The sequence below is a fragment of the Hemibagrus wyckioides genome, linkage group LG09 (assembly GCF_019097595.1).
Source record: "Hemibagrus wyckioides isolate EC202008001 linkage group LG09, SWU_Hwy_1.0, whole genome shotgun sequence".
In the NCBI taxonomy this organism is placed as follows: Eukaryota; Metazoa; Chordata; class Actinopteri; order Siluriformes; family Bagridae; genus Hemibagrus; species Hemibagrus wyckioides.
The window spans coordinates 28,333,157-28,356,295 of record NC_080718.1 but is presented as its reverse complement, the minus strand read 5'-3'; the positions used below and the strand labels follow the sequence as shown (position 1 = coordinate 28,356,295).

Here is a 23,139-nt window from a genome sequence, read left to right as displayed (position 1 = left end):
CCTACTTTCATGATATAATATCACTGTAGTGTGAACTTTTTACATTTTCCATAAATTTCACCCAAAAGCCAAATATCCTTAACTTTTTGTGAGTAGTGTGTATATATATATATATATATATATATATATATATATATATATATATATATATATATATATATATACATATATATATATATATAAATACACACACACTACCGCTGAAAAGTTTGGGATCTTTTAAAAAATTGTATTGTTTTCCAAGGAAACACACGAACTTAGTCTGAATAGAAGAACAGGACATGCTGACAGGTCAGAGTCAGAAATAATGATTTTGATGGAAATGAATGTTTTCTTCAAACTTTGCCTTCATCAAAAAAAAACACCTTTTGCAGCAATTACATATATATATATATATATATGTATATATAGCAATTATATATATATATATATATATATATATATATATATATTATTTATTATGTATTTCTTGCATTTCTCTTATATAGAAAAGTATATAGACATGTTATTTCTTTATTTAATAAAAAAAAATGACAATAATTTTTATCTGTTTCTAGTTGCCTTTATTGTTGTGAAAAATCCACGCTACAGTTGTTCACTTGTGCTGTAGCAGCTATCGTTCCTTCACCAGCCTGAAGATGTCAGAAAGTTGTTTCTTTTTGTTTAAAACCTGTTTATTTTTAGTCTTAGCTGTGGAGCGTCTGCGGACGGGTGACCCGTCAACACATTCTGACCGATCAGAACCCAGCTAAAGATAAAGTGCCTTTAAGAAAGAGTATAATACTCCCAGACCCATCCCAGAAAAGCCATAAAGCCGTGATGTTTCCTGTACGACGTGTTCGTACCAGACCTCGTCATCGTTCAGGCCACTGACGTGCGTTCTCGCTCTCTGTTCCACCCTGATTTTGTCTCCTGTGGGTCATCTTCCTCATCCAATCGGATGCGGGGAAAATCAAGCTGCTGCTCCATCCAGTGAGCCGCCGCCAGCAACTTCCTGTCCTGGAGGTGCTGACCGATCAGCTGCAGGCCAATAGGAAGTCCTCGGGCGGAGAGGGACGTGGGGACGGTGATGGCGGGGAGACCTGGACAGAGGTTGAGTGAAAACTTTACACAGAGATTTAAAAATAAACAAACAAACAAACAAATAAATAAACATGCTAAATAAATACATTTCCACCTTTCAGTGTTTATTTATTATTATTTCTTTAGATTAATTTAATTTTTTTCTTACTGTTTTTATTTCCAGGCTTTATCACAAATAATAAGATGTCATTAAGGAAGGAATAAAGCACTTGGACGCATGCTGTTATTGGAAAATAATCAACAGTATTTTATATGTTACTGTTACCACAGTTTCTTATAACAACATGTCCTCAAGTCCTTCAATTCAATTCTATTCAATTTAATTAAATTCTATTTTATTTGTGAAGCAGCTTTTACAGAACATAAGAAATATAATACAAAAAGTTTAAAGTTTAAGATCAATACAGCCTTTCATTCCAAGGAATCATTATACTTTTATCCGTTTATAGCTACAGTTAATGTTTTATCTGTGAATTTCCCGTTCTCACTTGTTACAGCAGGTATAAACACTTATCCCCTCAACATCCGGTCTTCAGCCGTGCCTGGTCATGTTAGCATGAAACCACGAAGCATCAACTCCCCTCCTGAAGACAGGAAGAACTTCAAAAACTAATCAGCTTCACCTCTGGAACTGGAGACTCCTTCCACAAATCTTCTTAGTTTAATGTATAAAGGCTTTCTTTATGTGTGATTGTGTCTCATAGCCATCTATCCATCCCAATTCCTTTGGATGAGCTGTTACCATAGCAACAAAAACGTACTATAGCAACAGTAACGTATTATTATTATTATTATTATTATTATTATAAACCTGTGATTTATAGCTGCACTAGAGTCAGAGCTGCTGGAGAAATGGAACTGAGGATCATTGTGTGAAATAGTAGGTGTGTGTGTGTGTGTGTGTGTGTGTGTGTGTGTGTGGTGTGTGTGTGGTGTGTGTGATCTCAGACTTCCTCTTCTTACTAATAACCCGAAACCTTAGTCAAGCATCACGTCATCGAGTTTAACGAGCTGTTCGAGTGCAGAAACCCTCTTCTTCTTTAGCTGATTGTCTCGACCTAGGGAAACTGACTCTCTTCCTGATCAGATAACAGTGTTTAGTGTGTGTGTGTGTGTGGTTTGTCTGTTGTGTTTACTGTAAATCAGGTTTAAACAGTAGGGATACTGATGAGGAGCTTGAATATTAGCTCAAAGTTAGCATGCTAGTCACACATTTACGCTCATACGCTGATGGGCGTTTGGTCAACGCCATTATCCAGAGCGACTTCAAAACACTTCTGTCAGTCGATATCAGTAAATACATCCTGATTGTGGTTCACGAGGTCACAGAGAGTTCCAGATATTCTGTTGGAGAGGAACTATAGTACAAAAAGCCCACGAACTATAGTGCAGGTTTGAGGAAGAGGTAGGGTTTTAGGCATTGTTTAGATGTTTGCTAGTGTTTCACTCTAGAGGAAGTTCATTCCATCACCAAGGTGCCAGAACAGAGAAAAGTCTCGATGCAGGTCCTGAGAGATGGTGGAATCAGTCGCAATGATGATGATGCTAGAAGATCAGATGGAGTGTGGTGCAAGGTGAGGTGCGATAAGTGGTTTGACGTTGGTGGGTGCTGCTCTGGTTTTGGTGGAAAGCCAGAAGAACAGAAAATTTGGAAACAAGTCACATATCTGCATCATTTTGGATCAGCTCCAGATGTGGAATGGTGCCCAGAGGCAGATCTGCCAGGATGGTACCCTCAAAATGACAAGGAACTGAACAAGAACCATATGGGACTGGCCTGTGTGGATAAAGACGGACGACAAGATACTTCTGATGTTGTAGAGAAGAAATCAGCGTGAGAGGAGAAGGACAGCTGATGGACGGTTGCTTGCGGTGACTGAAGGAAAGATCTGAGAGGAGAACACAGGATCCTGAGGAACAGCAGTCCATCCATGAGGAGATGCTGAGATCTGGGCAGAAACAGTAGTGTCTGAGGGAATGAAGGGAACAATGAGCTGAGTGTCATCTGCATAGCTGAGGTATGAAAACCTATGTGACTTCACCAAGAGATTGAGTATAGAGAGAAAACAGCAGAGGGCCAAATACCAAGCCTTGTGGGACACCAGTGGAACGTCTGGGTGGAGTAGATGTGGATTCCCAGCAGGTCACCTGATATCACCAATCTTCCCGGCTGGAAGCAAACCATTGCCATGAGTTTGTTCTACAAATTTCAAGACGGAGAGAGTCTTGTGGTTGGAGTGGAGGACTGATGATAGTCTGGCAGATCCATCAGCATGCAGCTTCTCCGTGAAGGCCAAAAGGGCAGGTTCTGTGGAATGTACCACTTTGAAGCCAGACTGATTAGGATCTTGGAGATTGTTCTGTGAGAGACAGAGAGCGAGCTGATTGTAAGAAGTAATACAGATCTGAAGACATTGATGACGGCAGATATGAAGGGGAATGAGGTCTTGTGAGATGGTCCATTGATGGAGCATTGTGGAAGGGATTGGATCCAGTGGGCAGGTGGAAGGATTGCAGGATCTCTAATGTTGCTAGATTAGAAAAATGTGCCAGTGAAAGAGAAGGTTGTTGAGTAGGAGTGAAGGTCTGGCAGACTTTTTTTCTTCAATCTTCCCACCAGAAAAGGTGGTCTTCAAAGTCAGGTCTGGGAGAACCGAGGAGGAGGAGGATTTGGTGGGTGGAATGGTGAAGAAAAGATGTTGTGGAGCTTATAAGGTTCTTGTAAGCTCCAGAAATTTAGTACAAGTGACTTCAGTGGAGACTTTGGACAGGAGAATGGCTAAAAGACCAGATCTGTGTTGAGTTCTTCCACTTTCTCTCTGCTATTTGTAATTCTCTGAATGCTGGAGAACATATCCGATAGCCAAGGTACTGGGCAAGAAATCTTCCTGGGTTTAGAAGATAGAAGACAGAGAAGGTTCATGGGTAGGGTATACCTCCAATAGCAGGGAGCCCAAGTGGAAATGAACACGTTTTAGCAAAATATCTTTCTAACAGTTTAGATTACATTTTTTTTTCAGTTAGTGGTCTATCTCTTCTCCACATTGGAGGTTGTCTTTCTCAATCTTGGCTCCTCTTAGTTTATGGGGCAGTGGTGGTTCAAGTGCTCTGGGTTGTTGATCAGAGGATCAGGGTTCAAGCCCTAGCACCACCAAGCTCCACCTTTGGGCAAGGTCCTGAAATAAGGTCCTTCTTCTTCAAGTTTTTCTTCACTATTCCTAAGACTCCACTCTTCTGGACAGAAACCTCAGATGTTGTGCCAGGGATCTCCTGGAGCCACTGCTAGCTTGGAGCATTAGTAGTGCTAGTGCTCCAATTAACATTCAGATCACTTTACCTTCCACATCAATTCCACTTGTTCCTTCAGTTCCAGATTCTTCTCGATCTTCTCATGGTCCTTCTTGCAGATGTTACTCTCGGCTGGAGTTTCCACACCATCTTCTGCTCCATCTTCTGTTTCATCAGCCTGGAACTTGAAGTCCTACAGGATCTTAGCCCTACTGTTACTCTTCTCCACCAACCCCACCCACAGGGACTACATATATTTTGCAAAATAACCGCAGAAGGACACACACACGTCTGGTTTATGTTTTTTCGGCAAGTAATGGTTATTTTCCATCATCATCATCATCATCGTAAATCTCTGGTCATTTTAATCATGACGTCCAAAATAAAACAGCTTAAATCAGGTGTTTAACCAAAGGCAAAGGATCTTTGTGTGTTCAGTTATGAGGAGGTAATGGAAATAAACAGCGCTTCTGTACTCATCCCAGAACTCGCCAAGTGTGTGTGTGTGTGAGAGTGTGTGTGTGTGTGTGCGTGTGTGTTCCTATGAAAGCAGGTGGAGCCTCTCTGGCAGTGAAGGCTGTAAAACTAGCGTTAGCCATAATGCCCCCTGCTGTTTTGTTGTTGGCTAGCATCCAAATGTAGGGATACTGATACGGGGTATGCTCACATTGTAACCATGGCAACACTACCGTTAAGCTCTAGCTAGCTTGCTTGTGTTATTAATCTTTAGCTTAGGAGGCAGAAGATGCATTGCTTGTGTAACTAGACCTCATTTAGACAACAGTCTTGAGTCGAAGTGGTGCAATCTGATTGGTCAGGAGATAAAAAACAAAACCGCAATACTAACTGGTTTCTGTAAATGCATCTTCTGCACAAGGTGAACTGAAGCTTTGGCACACAGGCCAAGCACAAAAGGGTGCCAAAACTTTTGAGAGGAGGCTTTATTGGCTGACGCTGAAGACTATTTCTATATTTCTATAATCATCCTTCATAGTCAAATAAACATGAAGGAGATTTTCCTAGCGTGTGATTGGTGGAGATGATCACGTGATCACGTCCCACCTGCTAAGTTAGCCGGCTGGGTGAAGACGTCGTCCTGTGCGCTGCGGGTCCGATTGTCCTCCTCGATGAAGTCCGAGTATGTGGCTGCGTCGCTCAGCGTGGTGGGAGTGAGGAGAACGTCCACGCCCGAGGAGAAGACGCGGCGGAAATCCTCCGTGATCAGACGTCTGATCTGCTGAGCCTTCACAAAGTAGCGCTCGTAGTTCCTAAACACACCAGACATGAGAACTCAGAGTGTTAGGATGCGCTAAAAATATTACACCGCTATAATGTAATGGATTACAGTTCTGAGTTCTAAACCGTTACACTGGACTGGATCTGAGAGTTCTAGGTTCTAAACTGTTACACTGGACTGGACCAGAACAATCCGGAGTTCCAAATGTAATTTTTCTGTTAAATATAAAAAAATTGGAACAAAAAAAGACAACAGGAAGTCCCTCACTGTTTCAACAGGAAGTAGTTTCCTGAGAGAACTCTACGGCGCACCACATCGTTGAAGCCCTCGTGCCGTGTGGTGGCATACATCGCTTCAGTGGAGCTCTCCACGGCACTGCGGTGACCTGCAACATGACCAACACACAGGACTGGCTAGAACACACCTGTCCACACCTGGAATCTCTCTCTCTCTCTCTGTCTGTCTTTAATCTCACCGTACTGCAGGCCGTCGAAGCGCGCCATGTTGGATGCTACCTCGCAGCAGCAGAGCACGTGATAACACACGATGGAGTACTGAGTGTGAGGCAGAGACACCTCATGCACCCGTGCCCCAGCTCGCTCAAACAGGGATGCCACACGGGTCCACTGAGCCAGCGTGTCGGCCGACAGACCCGGAGCGTGGTACTCCTGCAACACACACACACACAGAGTTATTTACAGCTTAAAGGGACAATGTGAAATATTTCCAGCCCCCTGCTGCCTGGGAGGAGAACTGCAGCTACAATGTAAAGAGATAACTTCCTCCCCTTTCCTGTGACCCTGTGCCTTCTGTTCATACTTTCTAAAGCTCTCTTAAAGGAGTGGTGCTCACGTCTGGGCCAGAAAACGTTTAACAGAAATGAAAAATCTAGCAATATGCATTGCATTGTGATACTGCGCATCATAATTAACGTGTTATTACACTGTTATTACAAGTTAAGAAAACGGCTCAAACATTACATACTGACCAATCAGAATACAGAATTCAGATCTGTGCTATTAATGAAGACTGAACACACATCCTGTAGAGATGGCAGCGCAGGTGAGAGTGATCAGGATCTAAAGTGGAACACGTCATGTGATTATTCTACATGAGTGGACGCTCACCTTCGGGACGCCCACACAGAGATCTCTGATATCAAACTCCTGAGGGAGAGGGGCAGGAGAATCAGGAACATGGACCGTAGTGGAGTCATTCACGTCACGACCCTGAAGAACATCTGCACAGATGTTTTAGATGCACTCAGTTTTAGATGCACAAAAACAAAAAAAACACTACTATTAATTCAGTAAATAAATTAAAAAAATAAAAAATATAATAATAATAAAAATAAATAAATAAATGAATGAATAAATAAAAAACATTTAAATATATATATATATATATATATATATATATATATATATTTATAATATATATATATTATATATAAAAGGCAAATAAATATTCTAAATTATCAAATAGTTTGGATACCAATAAAAAAAGACATGATTTGTTTGTGTGTTATATTATTATTATTAATTACTAACCTTTTAATTAAATAATTATGGCTATTATTTAATGATATTAATTTTAATATGTCTTTGCTGTTATTTTGCTTAGTTTTTTTGTGATTCTTTGTGATTATTAAATTAACTTGTACAGCTTTAATTTTTTTTATAATAAATATTTAATAAAATATATATTATACTGAAAAAAATGTCTATAAGCATTTATTATATACGGATACAGATTTATTTTTAATATTTTTGTTTATATACGCTTCTGTATAGTATATTTAAATAAAATTTAAACCATAATAAAAGTCCAGTTAATTATCAGAGTGTAAATAAGATGTGGTACCGAGTGCGATGGCGGTGTCGTAAACGCTCCTGCTCATGATGCCCGGGACGTCCATGGAGTTTACGAGGGGGATGAGGCCGTGACGAGAGAGCAGACCGTAGCTGGGCTTCAGAGCCACAACACCACACAGAGAGCCGGGGTTACGGGTCGAACCGCCTGTATCTGAACCCAGGGCACTGAGAGAGAGAGAGAGAGAGAGACAGAGTGGGGGGGGAGAGAGAGAGAGAGAGAGAGAGAGAGAGAGAGAGAGAGAGAGAGAGAGAGAGAAAGAGAGAGAGACAGAGAGAGAGGTCAGGATCATGGACATGGTCAGGATCTGAGGTTCATGTCTTCAGTTCTTTAACTCCAGAAGATGAGACATGTACAAACCTCTTGTAAATTAGCACACAGTATGATTTATTTAGCAACACATTAAAAATTCACCATCATCTGAATGCTAAAGCTAACGGTGTGACGCTAGGTGTGATGTCATTTGCTGTTAGTCAGTTAGTGCTGCATTTAAAATGACACGACCCTTCGAACATTCATACACTCAGGGGCTGTGTGTGTGTTCAGGGGCTGTGTGTGTTCAGGGGCTGTGTGTGTGTTCAGGGGCTGTGTGTGTTCAGGGGCTGTGTGTGTGTTCAGGGGCTGTGTGTGTGTTCAGGGGCTGTGTGTGTTCAGGGGCTGTGTGTGTGTTCAGGGGCTGTGTGTGTGTTCAGGGGCTGTGTGTGTGTTCAGGGGCTGTGTGTGTGTTCAGGGGCTGTGTGTGTGTTCAGGGGCTGTGTGTGTGTTTTCAAAGACTGTGTGTGTGTTCAGGGGCTGTGTGTGTTTTCAAAGACTGTGTGTGTTCAGGGGCTGTGTGTGTTTTCAAAGACTGTGTGTGTGTTCAGGGGCTGTGTGTGTTTTCAAAGACTGTGTGTGTGTTCAGGGGCTGTGTGTGTTTTCAAAGACTGTGTGTGTGTTCAGGGGCTGTGTGTGTGTTTTCAAAGACTGTGTGTGTGTTCAGGGGCTGTGTGTGTGTTTTCAAAGACTGTGTGTGTGTTCAGGGGCTGTGTGTGTTTTCAAAGACTGTGTGTGTGTTCAGGGGCTGTGTGTGTGTTTTCAAAGACTGTGTGTGTGTTCAGGGGCTGTGTGTGTTTTCAAAGACTGTGTGTGTTCAGGGGCTGTGTGTGTGTTTTCAAAGACTGTGTGTGTTCAGGGGCTGTGTGTGTGTTTTCAAAGACTGTGTGTGTGTTCAAGGGCTGTGTGTGTTTTCAAAGACTGTGTGTGTGTGTTCAGGGGCTGTGTGTGTGTTTTCAAAGACTGTGTGTGTGTTCAGGGGCTGTGTGTGTTTTCAAAGACTGTGTGTGTGTGTGTTCAGGGGCTGTGTGTGTGTTTTCAAAGACTGTGTGTGTGTTCAGGGGCTGTGTGTGTTTTCAAAGGCTGTGTGTGTGTGTGTTCAGGGGCTGTGTGTGTTTTCAAAGACTGTGTGTGTTTGTTCAGGGGCTGTGTCACACTTGAACAGGTTCTGGGTCTCTCAGGGGTACATTTACTTTTGCTCCTGTAGTGTAAAGAGCGTGTGTTTTGTGGTTTTCTGTGTGAGTACTGCAGTTCAGTGTTTGATGAACTCACAGGAAGCTGCTCAGAGATGCCACAGCGGCTGCACTTCCTCCTGAACTCCCACCTGTAATCGACCAGTCAAAGTCTAGATCTGTTCCAGGGCTGAGTGTCCGGTACGGAGAGGAGTAACTCCAGGGATTTCTGACAGGACCAAACGCTCCATCAGTGCTGCCTGAGCTGTGTGTGTGTGTGTGAGAGAGACAGAGATGTAGAGAAAGAGAGTGAGATGGAGAGAGAGACAGAGAAAGAGAGAGAGAAAGAGAGAGAGAAAGAGATGGAGTGATGGAGAGAGAGAGTCAGACAGCCCCAGAGACCTGAATCCAGCTATGACATACTTTACATTACTGCTCTGTGTTCTGCAGGGTTTAGGACGTTACCCCATAGCGAACTCATCCATGTTGGTCTTCCCCATGAGCACTGCCCCCTGATCCAGCAGCTTCTGCACCACTGTCGCGTTAAAGGGCGGAAAATAACCTAGACACACACACACAGACACACACACACCGTGTTATTCTGTTACAGTGAAATATTTATTGCCTTTTATTCTGCTGTTTATTTCCTCTGCTTTACCTCGGAGCATGCGGGAGGCACACGTGGTCTCCACCCTCTCTGTGCAGAAGTTGTCCTTCATGGAGAAAGGAATCCCATCCAGAGGGCCGAGAGCTTCACCTGATCATTGTGTGTTTAAATAATAAAAAATGGCTATTAATTATGTATTAAGAACTCTGCAACTTCTCAAGTCAGAGCTTTGAAGATCAGCATTTTAAAAGTCTGATTAATATTGAATTTATTTTGATGATGATGATGGTGGTGGTTTTCCTGTTTAATCCCGAGCTTCAGTTACTCTCTCACCTCTTCATGTGAGGTTTCTCCTGGTTCTCTGGTTTCCTCTCATGTTGTGACTGGTGACTTTAAATTGCTCCTAAATCTGAGTGTGTGAGAGTGTGTATGTGTGTGTGTGTGTGTGTGTGTGTGTGTGTGTGTATGTATGTTTTCTCCTTTGAAGGCTTGGTATCCCTTCCAGTGTGTGTATTCCTGATTTCTGGCTTACACCTGGAATTTCTGGAATAAGCTTCCTGGATAAAGCTCATGAAGATGCATAAATGAATGATTATTGTTAGCTTCTTCCCCCTTTCCCCCTGTCTCACTCTCCTTCCCCCTCTCCTCCTGTCTCACTCTTCTTCCCCCTTTCCCCCTGTCTCACTCTTCATCCCCCTCTCCTCCTGTCTCACTCTTCTTCCCCCTCTCCTCCTGTCTCACTCTCCTTCCCCCTCTCCTCCTGTCTCACTCTTCTTCCCCCTTTCCCCCTGTCTCACTCTTCATCCCCCTCTCCTCCTGTCTCACTCTTCTTCCCCCTCTCCTCCTGTCTCACTCTTCTTCCCCCTCTCCTCCTGTCTCACTCTTCTTCCCCCTCTCCTCCTGTCTCACTCTTCTTCCCCCTCTCCTCCTGTCTCACTCTTCTTCCCCCTCTCCCCCTGTCTCACTCTTCTTCCCCCTCTCCTCCTGTCTCACTCTTCTTCCCCCTTTCCCCCTGTCTCACTCTTCTTCCCCCTCTCCTCCTGTCTCACTCTTCATCCCCCTCTCCTCCTGTCTCACTCTTCTTCCCCCTCTCCTCCTGTCTCACTCTCCTTCCCCCTCTCCTCCTGTCTCACTCTTCTTCCCCCTTTCCCCCTGTCTCACTCTCCTTCCCCCTCTCCTCCTGTCTCACTCTTCTTCCCCCTTTCCCCCTGTCTCACTCTTCATCCCCCTCTCCTCCTGTCTCACTCTTCTTCCCCCTCTCCTCCTGTCTCACTCTTCTTCCCCCTCTCCTCCTGTCTCACTCTTCTTCCCCCTTTCCCCCTGTCTCACTCTTCATCCCCCTCTCCTCCTGTCTCACTCTTCTTCCCCCTCTCCTCCTGTCTCACTCTTCTTCCCCCTTTCCCCCTGTCTCACTCTTCATCCCCCTCCCCTCCTGTCTCTCTCTTCTTCCCCCTCCCCTCCTGTCTCACTCTTCTTCCCCCTTTCCCCCTGTCTCACTCTTCTTCCCCCTTTCCCCCTGTCTCACTCTTCATCCCCCTCTCCTCCTGTCTCACTCTTCTTCCCCCTCTCCTCCTGTCTCACTCTTCTTCCCTCTCTCCTCCTGTCTCACTCTTCTTCCCCCTCTCCTCCTGTCTCTCACTCTTCTTCCCCCTCTCCTCCTGTCTCTCACTCTTCTTCCCCCTCTCCTCCTGTCTCTCACTCTTCTTCCCCCTCTCCTCCTGTCTCTCACACTTGTTCCCCCTCTCCTCCTTTCTCTCTCCTTCCCCCTCTCCTCCTGTCTCTCTCTTTCCCTCTCCTCCTGTCTCATTCTTCTTCCCCCTCTCCTCCTGTCTCATTCTTCTTCCCCCTCTCCTCCAGTCTCACTCTTTCTTCCCCCTCTCCTCCTGTCTCACTCTTCTTCCACCTCTCCTCCTGTCTCTCACTCTTCTTCCCTCTCTCCTCCTGTCTCTCACACTTGTTCCCCCTCTCCTCCTTTCTCTCTCCTTCCCCCTCTCCTCCTGTCTCTCTCTCTCTTTCCCTCTCCTCCTGTCTCATTCTTCTTCCCCCTCTCCTCCAGTCTCACTCTTTCTTCCCCCTCTCCTCCTGTCTCACTCTTCTTCCACCTCTCCTCCTGTCTCTCACTCTTCTTCCCTCTCTCCTCCTGTCTCTCACACTTGTTCCCCCTCTCCTCCAGTCTCACTCTTTCTTCCCCCTCTCCTCCTGTCTCTCAATCTTCTTCACCCTCTCCTCCTGTCTCTCTCTCTCTCTCTTTTCCTCTCCTTCCCCATCTTCTCCTGTCTCTCTCACTCTTCTTCTCCCTCTCCTCCCATCTCTCACACTTGTTCCCCCTCTCCTCCAGTCTCACTCTTTCTTCCCCCTCTCCTCCTGTCTCTCACACTTGTTCCCCCTCTCCTCCAGTCTCACTCTTTCTTCCCCCTCTCCTCCTGTCTCTCAATCTTCTTCACCCTCTCCTCCTGTCTCTCTCTCTCTCTCTTTTCCTCTCCTTCCCCATCTTCTCCTGTCTCTCTCACTCTTCTTCTCCCTCTCCTCCCATCTATCTCTTTCTTCCCCCTCTCCTCCTCTCTCTCTCTCTCTCTCTCTCTCTCTCACACTCTTCTTCCCCCTCTCCTCCTCTCTCTCTCTCTCTCTCTCATACACACACACACACCTCTGAGCAGCCTGTTGTCCGCTTCCTGTGCCTGTTTCATTGCTAGTTCCTCTGTAACAGTGATGTAGGCGTTGAGGTGGCGTGTCTTCCTTATGCGCTGAAGACATTTTCTGCACAGCTCCGTAGCCGAGAGCTTTCCTTCCCTCAGAGCCGCAGAGACCTGAGCGACATCACATCAATCCTTCTTTTTTAAATTACCACCTCCAGTAATGACCTCTACACTCTATAACATTATATTTTATTACCTACAACACAAAATACACTATTTTACTGTATTAAATGTAACCTAATAGATTACAGTACGCTTTAGAGAGAATAATCAATTAGTTAAACACCATAATATGAGCTAAATAATCATTTCCGACACATAACTATATGATTTTAAGCTATCTATGAGCTGTAGCTTCATTTTAATACCGTACCGCATTAAACTTAATACCATATTTATAAATGCTCGTCGTAAACATATCCTGAATATCAAAATCATGTCATAAAATCACCTCTTTTATAGATAAACCCAACATAACTGCACAAGTCCTTCGTTTTTCTGGGTTTCTCACATTCAGGCGCTTCCTTCACTGTAGGCTGCCATGTTGTTTTCCATCGACCTGTGTGACGTCACGAAGGTCTGATCTCTGATTGGTCGACTTCAGCACATCCATAACGCGAGTCAAATCCCTCGTTCATATTTTCACCTCTCGTATATCAAAACAGACAAAAAACATCCCCTGTGTATAATTTGTGGTTTGTTTTATACGCCGTATTTATAAATAAAACCATAAAGCTTTGCTATGTGTTGTTATTTTAACTTAATTCAATCGTTCGGTGCTGTAATGATCATATTTTATTTCGCTGAGCATCCGACAGCCAGAATAACTACATATCCCAGAAAGCATCACGCGTCAGAAGTAGCGTGATTGGTTGAAAAGGAAAAACGGGAGGTGAAAGGTCACGTACAGGAGGTTGTTTGAATTTGACTTTGCCGAGAGATTCACGTGGTGTAGTTTATTGGGTTTTTTTTGTAATTTATTTGTTTTTCACCACTTTATGTTTACTTTGAAGCATTGAAGTGTGAACCAGACGCGTTTAGATTAATTGCGTGTCAAACTAACGCAATTTTAACACGAAAGGTGGACGTTTTTGGGCTCAGTGCTAGCATAGTGTTAGTGTGTATGTGTCAGTGTGTATTATTAAATAAGTAGGCATGCACGTGCTCAGGAGGCTGGTGTGTGGTATGTGTCTCAGGCTGAATAAACATGCCGGGTGTGTTCAGACCTTCAGCACTTCTTCTTCCAGGCCTCAGTCTGTAATGCAGGCCTGGGTCATTGATAAATACGGAGACAACAGTGTGCTGAGGTTCACCAGAAACGCCGCTTTTCCTGTCATACACTATCCGAACGAGGTGACCATCAGAGTGCATGCAGCTGGACTCAATCCCTTGGATGTCAACATGAGAGGTGAGGCTCTGCGTTAAGTTACTTTAAAGTGCGGTCAGCGTTTGTTTTATTCTGAACAATAGAACACATACATCACAAAAGCTTTGTAAATGTTTTTTTATTTAAGTCAAACTGAACTTAATAATCTCAGAAATAAGGAACAACAACAAACTTTTCTTCATGTGCATGGTGATGACACTCAAATTACCCAACGGCTTCACAGCAAGGTTGGGTTTAGCAATTATTTCGTCTTAAATGCAAAATTCTTTATACATAAACAAAGAAGTCGAAAGGAACAATTGTATTTCCCCCTTTTCATAATAGAAATGACCTCACTTTTGAATTCTCTTAAACTAATTCGATTTAAGAAGAATAATAGTAGACTTCTACATTTCTATGACACTGTTTTTAATTGAAGTAAATACATCTCTTGCTACATCTTTCCCACTGTTTATATATCATAACTATCCTCTCGTGTCTTTTACCTTTACTTTGGACTGCCATATTATTTATAATTCTTTGTCCTTTGTGTTTGATTTGTTGTAATTAATGTTTTTTGTTGTTAACTGTATTTAATGTGCTTTGTATTCTATTTGTATTGTTTCAAGTTATTTCAATAAAAAAAGGTTGGGTTTAGCCACGCCCACACCATTCCATATAAGGCAAAGGAAGCAGCCTTATACAACGAAAACACGCCTACTAAGAGCAAAGAGGGATAAATCTTGCAGTAAATCTCGCAGTAATGCAGTAAAACTTGTAGTAATACAGCAGTAAATCTCACACTAATGCATTAAATCTTGCAGTAATGCAGTAGTAAATCATGCAGTAAATCTCGCAGTAAGGCAGTAAATCTTGCAGTATTGCAGCAAAACTTGTAGTAATGGAGTAAATCTCGCAGTAATGCAGTAGTAAATCTCACATTAATGCAGTAAATCTCACACTAATGCATTAAATCTTGCAGTAATGCAGTAGTAAATCATGCAGTAAATCTCGCAGTAAGGCAGTAAATCTTGCAGTATTGCAGCAAAACTTGTAGTAATGGAGTAAATCTCGCAGTAATGCAGTAAATCTCACACTAATGCAGTGGTAAATCATGCAGTTGATCTCATAGTATTGCAGTAAATCTCGTAGTAATGCATCCCATCCATTGCAGCATGTTGATTATCACAGACTCACATGAGCGCTTTCTCTCTCTACAGGCTGCCATTTCTTTCGTCCTAGTCTTACTGGTCAAAAATATATGGATTTATTTTTCTCATGCAGCGTAATCACAAATAATCTTCAGACTCTGCAGTCGTAACCTGTGTCTTTCTCACATGTTTTTATTCATCATCGTTGTCCTCGCCCTCGACTCTGCCAGGAGGTTACGGTGCTGCCACTCTGGCCATGAAGCGCGACCCTCTGAACATGAACAAGGCGGGCAGTGAGTTTCCTCTGATCCTGGGCCGTGACGTGTCGGGGGTGGTCATGGAGTGCGGCCTGGACGTGGGTTACTTCAAACCTGGAGATGAGGTAAAACCAAGAACAAGCTCCTCCTCCTCATCATTATCATCATCATTTATATTTATTATGTTAAAATAATCAAAACTAAACAAACGTGACTTACTGAAGTATTTAAAATGTGCTGCTGTTGTTATCATCACTGTTACCAGATTGGGAGGGTTCCCCCCTAATCGGGCTCCTTTTTGGTCATGTCTTACCGGGAAAAAACGCACTGGAGCGGGTTGATAAAATTTGGGCTGGTTTTTGATGCAACCAGTTTTTATTTTGGACTATAAACATGACATTTAATTAAATTTTCCAATTTAAACGAATTTTACAATAAAGTATAATTGAGGTTTTAATAAAATGGTTTCGTTTTTAGCCGATAAGGTTGAGGACAGTCCTGTCCAGTCCTGTCCAGTCTTCGATCCTGATTGGCGGGTTGTTGTGAACGTTGTACTTGTTAAGCCGATATCACAAAGTTATTAGCAAAGCTGTAAGTGTTTCATCATCATCATGATCATGCCAAGGTGGGGGAAATACAGAAAGTCCTACAGTAAAGAATAGGAGAGTGATCTGTTCTATAATATCTCAAGAGACGTTCTCATCAGTTCTGAGAAGATTCTCTGCTTTAAGTCACTATTAAAAGTACGCTGTTATTCTGCTATAAAATTCTGATGTCATTGATTATGAAACGGATACAGGTATCTAACGTAGTGTGTGTGTGTGTCTAAATAGTGCCCTTTGCACTAACCCACTTTATTTTGGGTTTTCTGTTTGTTATTGTATTAGTTATCGCACTATGCACTTTGGGGGATGGTATTTTCTTTTAAAATGGGCAGGGTTTAAGGTGTATCAGGCAACCCTGGTTATCATGAGCCTCTTGAACTTGGACCAGATGGATGTTCGATGTACTTTAAAAAGTAATTAAATAAAAAAAAAAAATTTAACTCTGAATTGTCCAGAGTGAAGTGAAGGGGTCAGTTCTGGTTTCATGGACAGTGCCCAGTGTGTTGTCCTGCCAGCTTCACTAATTCAGGTAGTTTTCCTTAAAAAAACAAAAAACAAACTCAAGTTGCTTCACAAATGTTGAAGAATACCACAGTAAAGTCGGGTCATTTCAGCAGTGGCGTTTTTCCGTTAGAGGATCTGCTGCAGAAACTGAGATGGGGTGTGTTTAGAAAACTAGAAACACTGGACTACAGACATTTAATATTTTTATTTTTTAATATTTTTATTTCCTGTAATCTGATTGGTTCTGTTTGTATTTTTGTCGTATTACAGTGTTGTAGTGTTTAGTTATTGTTCATGTGATTAGAGGTTTTATAATGAGTCTGTGTGTGTGTGTGTGTGTATGGTTTGTGTGTGTTTGTGTGTGTGTGTTAGGTTTGGGCTGCGATTCCTCCATGGAAGCAGGGCAGCTTGGCCGAGTTCGTCGTGCTCAGCGCTAACGAGGTAACAACCTGTTGATGAGACGCAACTGTCTTCACAAACATGCTTTATATCTACAAGCAAAACTTTGTGTGTTTAATTAAGTGTGTTGAATATCACACATTAGAATCAATGACGATGAATATTCCCTGCACAAACTCACTGATACAAACCAATGTTACTGACTGAGTAATTGCGTAAAGGTTTGTTGAGGTGTGTACAGGTTTGTTGAGGTGTGTACAGGTTGGTTTGTTGAGGTGTGTACAGGTTTGTTGAGGTGTGTACAGGTTTGTTGAGGTGTGTACAGGTTGGTTTGTTGAGGTGTGTACAGGTTGGTTTGTTGAGGTGTGTACAGGTTGGTTTGTTGAGGTGTGTACAGGTTTGTTGAGGTGTGTACAGGTTTGTTTGTTGAGGTGTGTACAGGTTGGTTTGTTGAGGTGTGTACAGGTTGGTTTGTTGAGGTGTGTACAGGTTTGTTGAGGTGTGTACAGGTTTGTTGAGGTGTGTACAGGTTTGTTGAGGTGTGTACAGGTCGGTTGGTTGAGGTGTGTACAGGTTGGTTGGTTGAGCTGTGTACAGGTTGGTTTGTTGAGGTGTGTACAGGTTTGTTGAGGTGTGTACAGGTTGGTTTGTTGAGGTGTGTACAGGTTTGTTGAGGTGTGTACAGGTTTGTTGAGCTGTGTACAGGTTTGTTGAGGTGTGTACAGGTTGGTTTGTTGAGGTGTGTACAGGTTGGTTTGTTGAGGTGTGTACAGGTTGGTTTGTTGAGGTGTGTACAGGTTGGTTTGTTGAGCTGTGTACAGGTTGGTTTGTTGAGCTGTGTACAGGTTGGTTTGTTGAGCTGTGTACAGGTTGGTTTGTTGAGCTGTGTACAGGTTGGTTTGTTGAGCTGTGTACAGGTTGGTTTGTTGAGGTGTGTACAGGTTGGTTTGTTGAGCTGTGTACAGGTTGGTTTGTTGAGCTGTGTACAGGTTGGTTTGTTGAGCTGTGTACAGGTTGGTTTGTTGAGCTGTGTACAGGTTTGTTGAGGTGTGTACAGGTTGGTTTGTTGAGCTGTGTACAGGTTGGTTTGTTGAGGTGTGTACAGGTTGGTTTGTTGAGGTGTGTACAGGTTGGTTTGTTGAGGTGTGTACAGGTTGGTTTGTTGAGGTGTGTACAGGTTGGTTTGTTGAGGTGTGTACAGGTTGGTTTGTTGAGGTGTGTACAGGTTGGTTTGTTGAGGTGTACAGGTTTGTTGAGGTGTGTACAGGTTGGTTTGTTGAGGTGTGTACAGGTTGGTTTGTTGAGGTGTGTACAGGTTTGTTGAGGTGTGTACAGGTTGGTTTGTTGAGGTGTGTACAGGTTTGTTGAGGTGTGTACAGGTTGGTTTGTTGAGGTGTGTACAGGTTTGTTGAGGTGTGTACAGGTTGGTTTGTTGAGGTGTGTACAGGTTTGTTGAGCTGTGTACAGGTTGGTTTGTTGAGCTGTGTACAGGTTGGTTTGTTGAGGTGTGTACAGGTTGTTTTGTTGAGGTGTGTACAGGTTGTTTTGTTGAGGTGTGTACAGGTTGGTTTGTTGAGCTGTGTACAGGTTGGTTTGTTGAGCTGTGTACAGGTTGGTTTGTTGAGCTGTGTACAGGTTGGTTTGTTGAGCTGTGTACAGGTTGGTTTGTTGAGCTGTGTACAGGTTGGTTTGTTGAGCTGTGTACAGGTTGGTTTGTTGAGCTGTGTACAGGTTTGTTGAGCTGTGTACAGGTTGGTTTGTTGAGCTGTGTACAGGTTGGTTTGTTGAGCTGTGTACAGGTTGGTTTGTTGAGGTGTGTACAGGTTGGTTTGTTGAGGTGTGTACAGGTTGGTTTGTTGAGCTGTGTACAGGTTGGTTTGTTGAGCTGTGTACAGGTTGGTTTGTTGAGGTGTGTACAGGTTGGTTTGTTGAGGTGTGTACAGGTTGGTTTGTTGAGGTGTGTACAGGTTGGTTTGTTGAGGTGTGTACAGGTTGGTTTGTTGAGGTGTGTACAGGTTGGTTTGTTGAGGTGTACAGGTTTGTTGAGGTGTACAGGTTTGTTGAGGTGTGTACAGGTTGGTTTGTTGAGGTGTGTACAGGTTGGTTTGTTGAGGTGTGTACAGGTTTGTTGAGGTGTGTACAGGTTGGTTTGTTGAGGTGTGTACAGGTTTGTTGAGGTGTGTACAGGTTGGTTTGTTGAGGTGTGTACAGGTTGGTTTGTTGAGGTGTGTACAGGTTGGTTTGTTGAGCTGTGTACAGGTTGGTTTGTTGAGCTGTGTACAGGTTGGTTTGTTGAGCTGTGTACAGGTTTGTTGAGGTGTGTACAGGTTGGTTTGTTGAGCTGTGTACAGGTTGGTTTGTTGAGCTGTGTACAGGTTGGTTTGTTGAGCTGTGTACAGGTTGGTTTGTTGAGCTGTGTACAGGTTTGTTGAGCTGTGTACAGGTCGGTTTGTTGAGCTGTGTACAGGTCGGTTTGTTGAGCTGTGTACAGGTCGGTTTGTTGAGGTGTGTACAGGTCGGTTTGTTGAGCTGTGTACAGGTCGGTTTGTTGAGCTGTGTACAGGTCGGTTTGTTGAGCTGTGTACAGGTCGGTTTGTTGAGGTGTGTACAGGTCGGTTTGTTGAGGTGTGTACAGGTCGGTTTGTTGAGGTGTGTACAGGTTGGTTTGTTGAGGTGTGTACAGGTTGGTTTGTTGAGGTGTGTACAGGTTGGTTTGTTGAGGTGTGTACAGGTTTGTTGAGGTGTGTACAGGTTGGTTTGTTGAGGTGTGTACAGGTTGGTTTGTTGAGGTGTGTACAGGTTGGTTTGTTGAGGTGTGTACAGGTTGGTTTGTTGAGCTGTGTACAGGTTGGTTTGTTGAGGTGTGTACAGGTTGGTTTGTTGAGGTGTGTACAGGTTGGTTTGTTGAGGTGTGTACAGGTTGGTTTGTTGAGGTGTGTACAGGTTTGTTGAGGTGTGTACAGGTTGGTTTGTTGAGCTGTGTACAGGTTTGTTGAGCTGTGTACAGGTTGGTTTGTTGAGGTGTGTACAGGTTGGTTTGTTGAGGTGTGTACAGGTTGGTTTGTTGAGCTGTGTACAGGTTGGTTTGTTGAGGTGTGTACAGGTTTGTTGAGGTGTGTACAGGTTGGTTTGTTGAGCTGTGTACAGGTTTGTTGAGCTGTGTACAGGTTGGTTTGTTGAGCTGTGTACAGGTTGGTTTGTTGAGCTGTGTACAGGTTGGTTTGTTGAAGTGTGTACAGGTTGGTTTGTTGAGGTGTGTACAGGTTTGTTGAGGTGTGTACAGGTTGGTTTGTTGAGGTGTGTACAGGTTGGTTTGTTGAGCTGTGTACAGGTTGGTTTGTTGAGGTGTGTACAGGTTGGTTTGTTGAGGTGTGTACAGGTTGGTTTGTTGAGCTGTGTACAGGTTGGTTTGTTGAGCTGTGTACAGGTTGGTTTGTTGAGCTGTGTACAGGTTGGTTTGTTGAGGTGTGTACAGGTTGGTTTGTTGAAGTGTGTACAGGTTGGTTTGTTGAGGTGTGTACAGGTTTGTTGAGGTGTGTACAGGTTGGTTTGTTGAGGTGTGTATAGGTTGGTTTGTTGAGGTGTGTACAGGTTGGTTTGTTGAGGTGTGTACAGGTTGGTTTGTTGAGCTGTGTACAGGTTGGTTTGTTGAGCTGTGTACAGGTTGGTTTGTTGAGCTGTGTACAGGTTGGTTTGTTGAGGTGTGTACAGGTTGGTTTGTTGAGGTGTGTACAGGTTGGTTTGTTGAGCTGTGTACAGGTTGGTTTGTTGAGGTGTGTACAGGTTTGTTGAGGTGTGTACAGGTTGGTTTGTTGAGCTGTGTACAGGTTTGTTGAGCTGTGTACAGGTTGGTTTGTTGAGCTGTGTACAGGTTGGTTTGTTGAGCTGTGTACAGGTTGGTTTGTTGAGCTGTGTACAGGTTGGTTTGTTGAGCTGTGTACAGGTTGGTTTGTTGAGCTGTGTACAGGTTGGTTTGTTGAGCTGTGTACAGGTTGGTTTGTTGAGCTGTGTACAGGTTGGTTTGTTGAGGTGTGTACAGGTTGGTTTGTTGAAGTGTGTACAGGTTGGTTTGTTGAGGTGTGTACAGGTTTGTTGAGGTGTGTACAGGTTGGTTTGTTGAGGTGTGTACAGGTTGGTTTGTTGAGGTGTGTACAGGTTGGTTTGTTGAGGTGTGTACAGGTTGGTTTGTTGAGCTGTGTACAGGTTGGTTTGTTGAGCTGTGTACAGGTTGGTTTGTTGAGCTGTGTACAGGTTGGTTTGTTGAGCTGTGTACAGGTTTGTTGAGCTGTGTACAGGTTGGTTTGTTGAGGTGTGTACAGGTTTGTTGAGCTGTGTACAGGTTGGTTTGTTGAGCTGTGTACAGGTTGGTTTGTTGAGGTGTGTACAGGTTGGTTTGTTGAGGTGTGTACAGGTTGGTTTGTTGAGGTGTGTACAGGTTTGTTGAGGTGTGTACAGGTCGGTTTGTTGAGCTGTGTACAGGTCGGTTTGTTGAGCTGTGTACAGGTCGGTTTGTTGAGCTGTGTACAGGTCGGTTTGTTGAGCTGTGTACAGGTCGGTTTGTTGAGCTGTGTACAGGTTGGTTTGTTGAGGTGTGTACAGGTTGGTTTGTTGAGGTGTGTACAGGTTGGTTTGTTGAGGTGTGTACAGGTTGGTTTGTTGAGGTGTGTACAGGTTGGTTTGTTGAGGTGTGTACAGGTTGGTTTGTTGAGGTGTGTACAGGTTTGTTGAGGTGTGTACAGGTTGGTTTGTTGAGGTGTGTACAGGTTGGTTTGTTGAGGTGTGTACAGGTTGGTTTGTTGAGCTGTGTACAGGTTGGTTGAGGTGTGTACAGGTTGGTTTGTTGAGGTGTGTACAGGTTGGTTTGTTGAGGTGTGTACAGGTTGGTTTGTTGAGGTGTGTACAGGTTGGTTTGTTGAGGTGTGTACAGGTTGGTTTGTTGAGGTGTGTACAGGTTTGTTGAGGTGTGTACAGGTTGGTTTGTTGAGCTGTGTACAGGTTTGTTGAGCTGTGTACAGGTTGGTTTGTTGAGCTGTGTACAGGTTGGTTTGTTGAGGTGTGTACAGGTTGGTTTGTTGAGCTGTGTACAGGTTGGTTTGTTGAGGTGTGTACAGGTTTGTTGAGGTGTGTACAGGTTGGTTTGTTGAGCTGTGTACAGGTTTGTTGAGCTGTGTACAGGTTGGTTTGTTGAGCTGTGTACAGGTTGGTTTGTTGAGGTGTGTACAGGTTGGTTTGTTGAAGTGTGTACAGGTTGGTTTGTTGAGGTGTGTACAGGTTTGTTGAGGTGTGTACAGGTTGGTTTGTTGAGGTGTGTACAGGTTGGTTTGTTGAGGTGTGTACAGGTTGGTTTGTTGAGGTGTGTACAGGTTGGTTTGTTGAGGTGTGTACAGGTTGGTTTGTTGAGGTGTGTACAGGTTGGTTTGTTGAGCTGTGTACAGGTTGGTTTGTTGAGCTGTGTACAGGTTGGTTTGTTGAGCTGTGTACAGGTTGGTTTGTTGAGCTGTGTACAGGTTGGTTTGTTGAGCTGTGTACAGGTTGGTTTGTTGAGCTGTGTACAGGTTGGTTTGTTGAGCTGTGTACAGGTTGGTTTGTTGAGCTGTGTACAGGTTGGTTTGTTGAGGTGTGTACAGGTTGGTTTGTTGAGCTGTGTACAGGTTGGTTTGTTGAGGTGTGTACAGGTTTGTTGAGGTGTGTACAGGTTGGTTTGTTGAGGTGTGTACAGGTTGGTTTGTTGAGCTGTGTACAGGTTGGTTTGTTGAGCTGTGTACAGGTTGGTTTGTTGAGCTGTGTACAGGTTGGTTTGTTGAAGTGTGTACAGGTTGGTTTGTTGAAGTGTGTACAGGTTGGTTTGTTGAAGTGTGTACAGGTTGGTTTGTTGAAGTGTGTACAGGTTGGTTTGTTGAGGTGTGTACAGGTTGGTTTGTTGAGGTGTGTACAGGTTGGTTTGTTGAGGTGTGTACAGGTTGGTTTGTTGAGCTGTGTACAGGTTGGTTTGTTGAGCTGTGTACAGGTTGGTTTGTTGAAGTGTGTACAGGTTGGTTTGTTGAGGTGTGTACAGGTTGGTTTGTTGAGGTGTGTACAGGTTGGTTTGTTGAGGTGTGTACAGGTTGGTTTGTTGAGCTGTGTACAGGTTGGTTTGTTGAGCTGTGTACAGGTTGGTTTGTTGAGCTGTGTACAGGTTGGTTTGTTGAGCTGTGTACAGGTTGGTTTGTTGAGCTGTGTACAGGTTGGTTTGTTGAGGTGTGTACAGGTTGGTTTGTTGAGGTGTGTACAGGTCGGTTTGTTGAGGTGTGTACAGGTCGGTTTGTTGAGGTGTGTACAGGTCGGTTTGTTGAGGTGTGTACAGGTCGGTTTGTTGAGGTGTGTACAGGTCGGTTTGTTGAGGTGTGTACAGGTCGGTTTGTTGAGGTGTGTACAGGTCGGTTTGTTGAGGTGTGTACAGGTCGGTTTGTTGAGGTGTGTACAGGTTGGTTTGTTGAGGTGTGTACAGGTTGGTTTGTTGAGGTGTGTACAGGTTGGTTTGTTGAGGTGTGTACAGGTTGGTTTGTTGAGGTGTGTACAGGTTGGTTTGTTGAGGTGTGTACAGGTTGGTT

At 43.7% G+C, this 23,139-nt stretch overlaps 2 protein-coding genes across 3 annotated transcripts in view; one reads left to right on the top strand and one right to left on the bottom strand.

Annotated features, from left to right (window-relative positions):
* Positions 1-531: 531 nt before the first annotated feature.
* Positions 532-12,850, bottom strand: qrsl1 (glutaminyl-tRNA amidotransferase subunit QRSL1). 2 transcript variants are annotated; one of them, XM_058399295.1, is made up of 11 exons: positions 12,719-12,850; positions 12,219-12,378; positions 9,623-9,721; positions 9,430-9,526; positions 9,065-9,229; positions 7,472-7,647; positions 6,736-6,848; positions 6,084-6,276; positions 5,876-5,993; positions 5,434-5,639; positions 533-1,082 (listed from the first exon to the last, which is right to left on the bottom strand). In XM_058399295.1, the coding sequence occupies exons 1-11, from the start codon at positions 12,740-12,742 to the stop codon at positions 862-864; spliced, it is 1,572 nt and encodes a 523-aa protein (XP_058255278.1). In that variant the 5' UTR covers positions 12,743-12,850; the 3' UTR covers positions 533-861. The 2 variants fall into 2 exon arrangements, with proteins under 2 accessions (XP_058255279.1, XP_058255278.1); XM_058399296.1 differs by lacking the exons at positions 12,219-12,378; positions 12,719-12,850 and adding an exon at positions 9,905-10,180 and having other exon boundaries at positions 532-1,082.
* Positions 12,851-13,162: 312 nt separating this feature from the next.
* Positions 13,163-23,139, top strand: part of rtn4ip1 (reticulon 4 interacting protein 1) — a 20,915-nt gene continuing 10,938 nt past the window's right edge. The window contains exons 1-3 of the mRNA XM_058399298.1: positions 13,163-13,675; positions 15,015-15,166; positions 16,523-16,591. Coding sequence (XP_058255281.1) covers positions 13,423-13,675; positions 15,015-15,166; positions 16,523-16,591 — 474 coding nt within the window. The 5' untranslated portion in view covers positions 13,163-13,422. The remainder of the gene's footprint in view (positions 13,676-15,014; positions 15,167-16,522; positions 16,592-23,139) is intronic.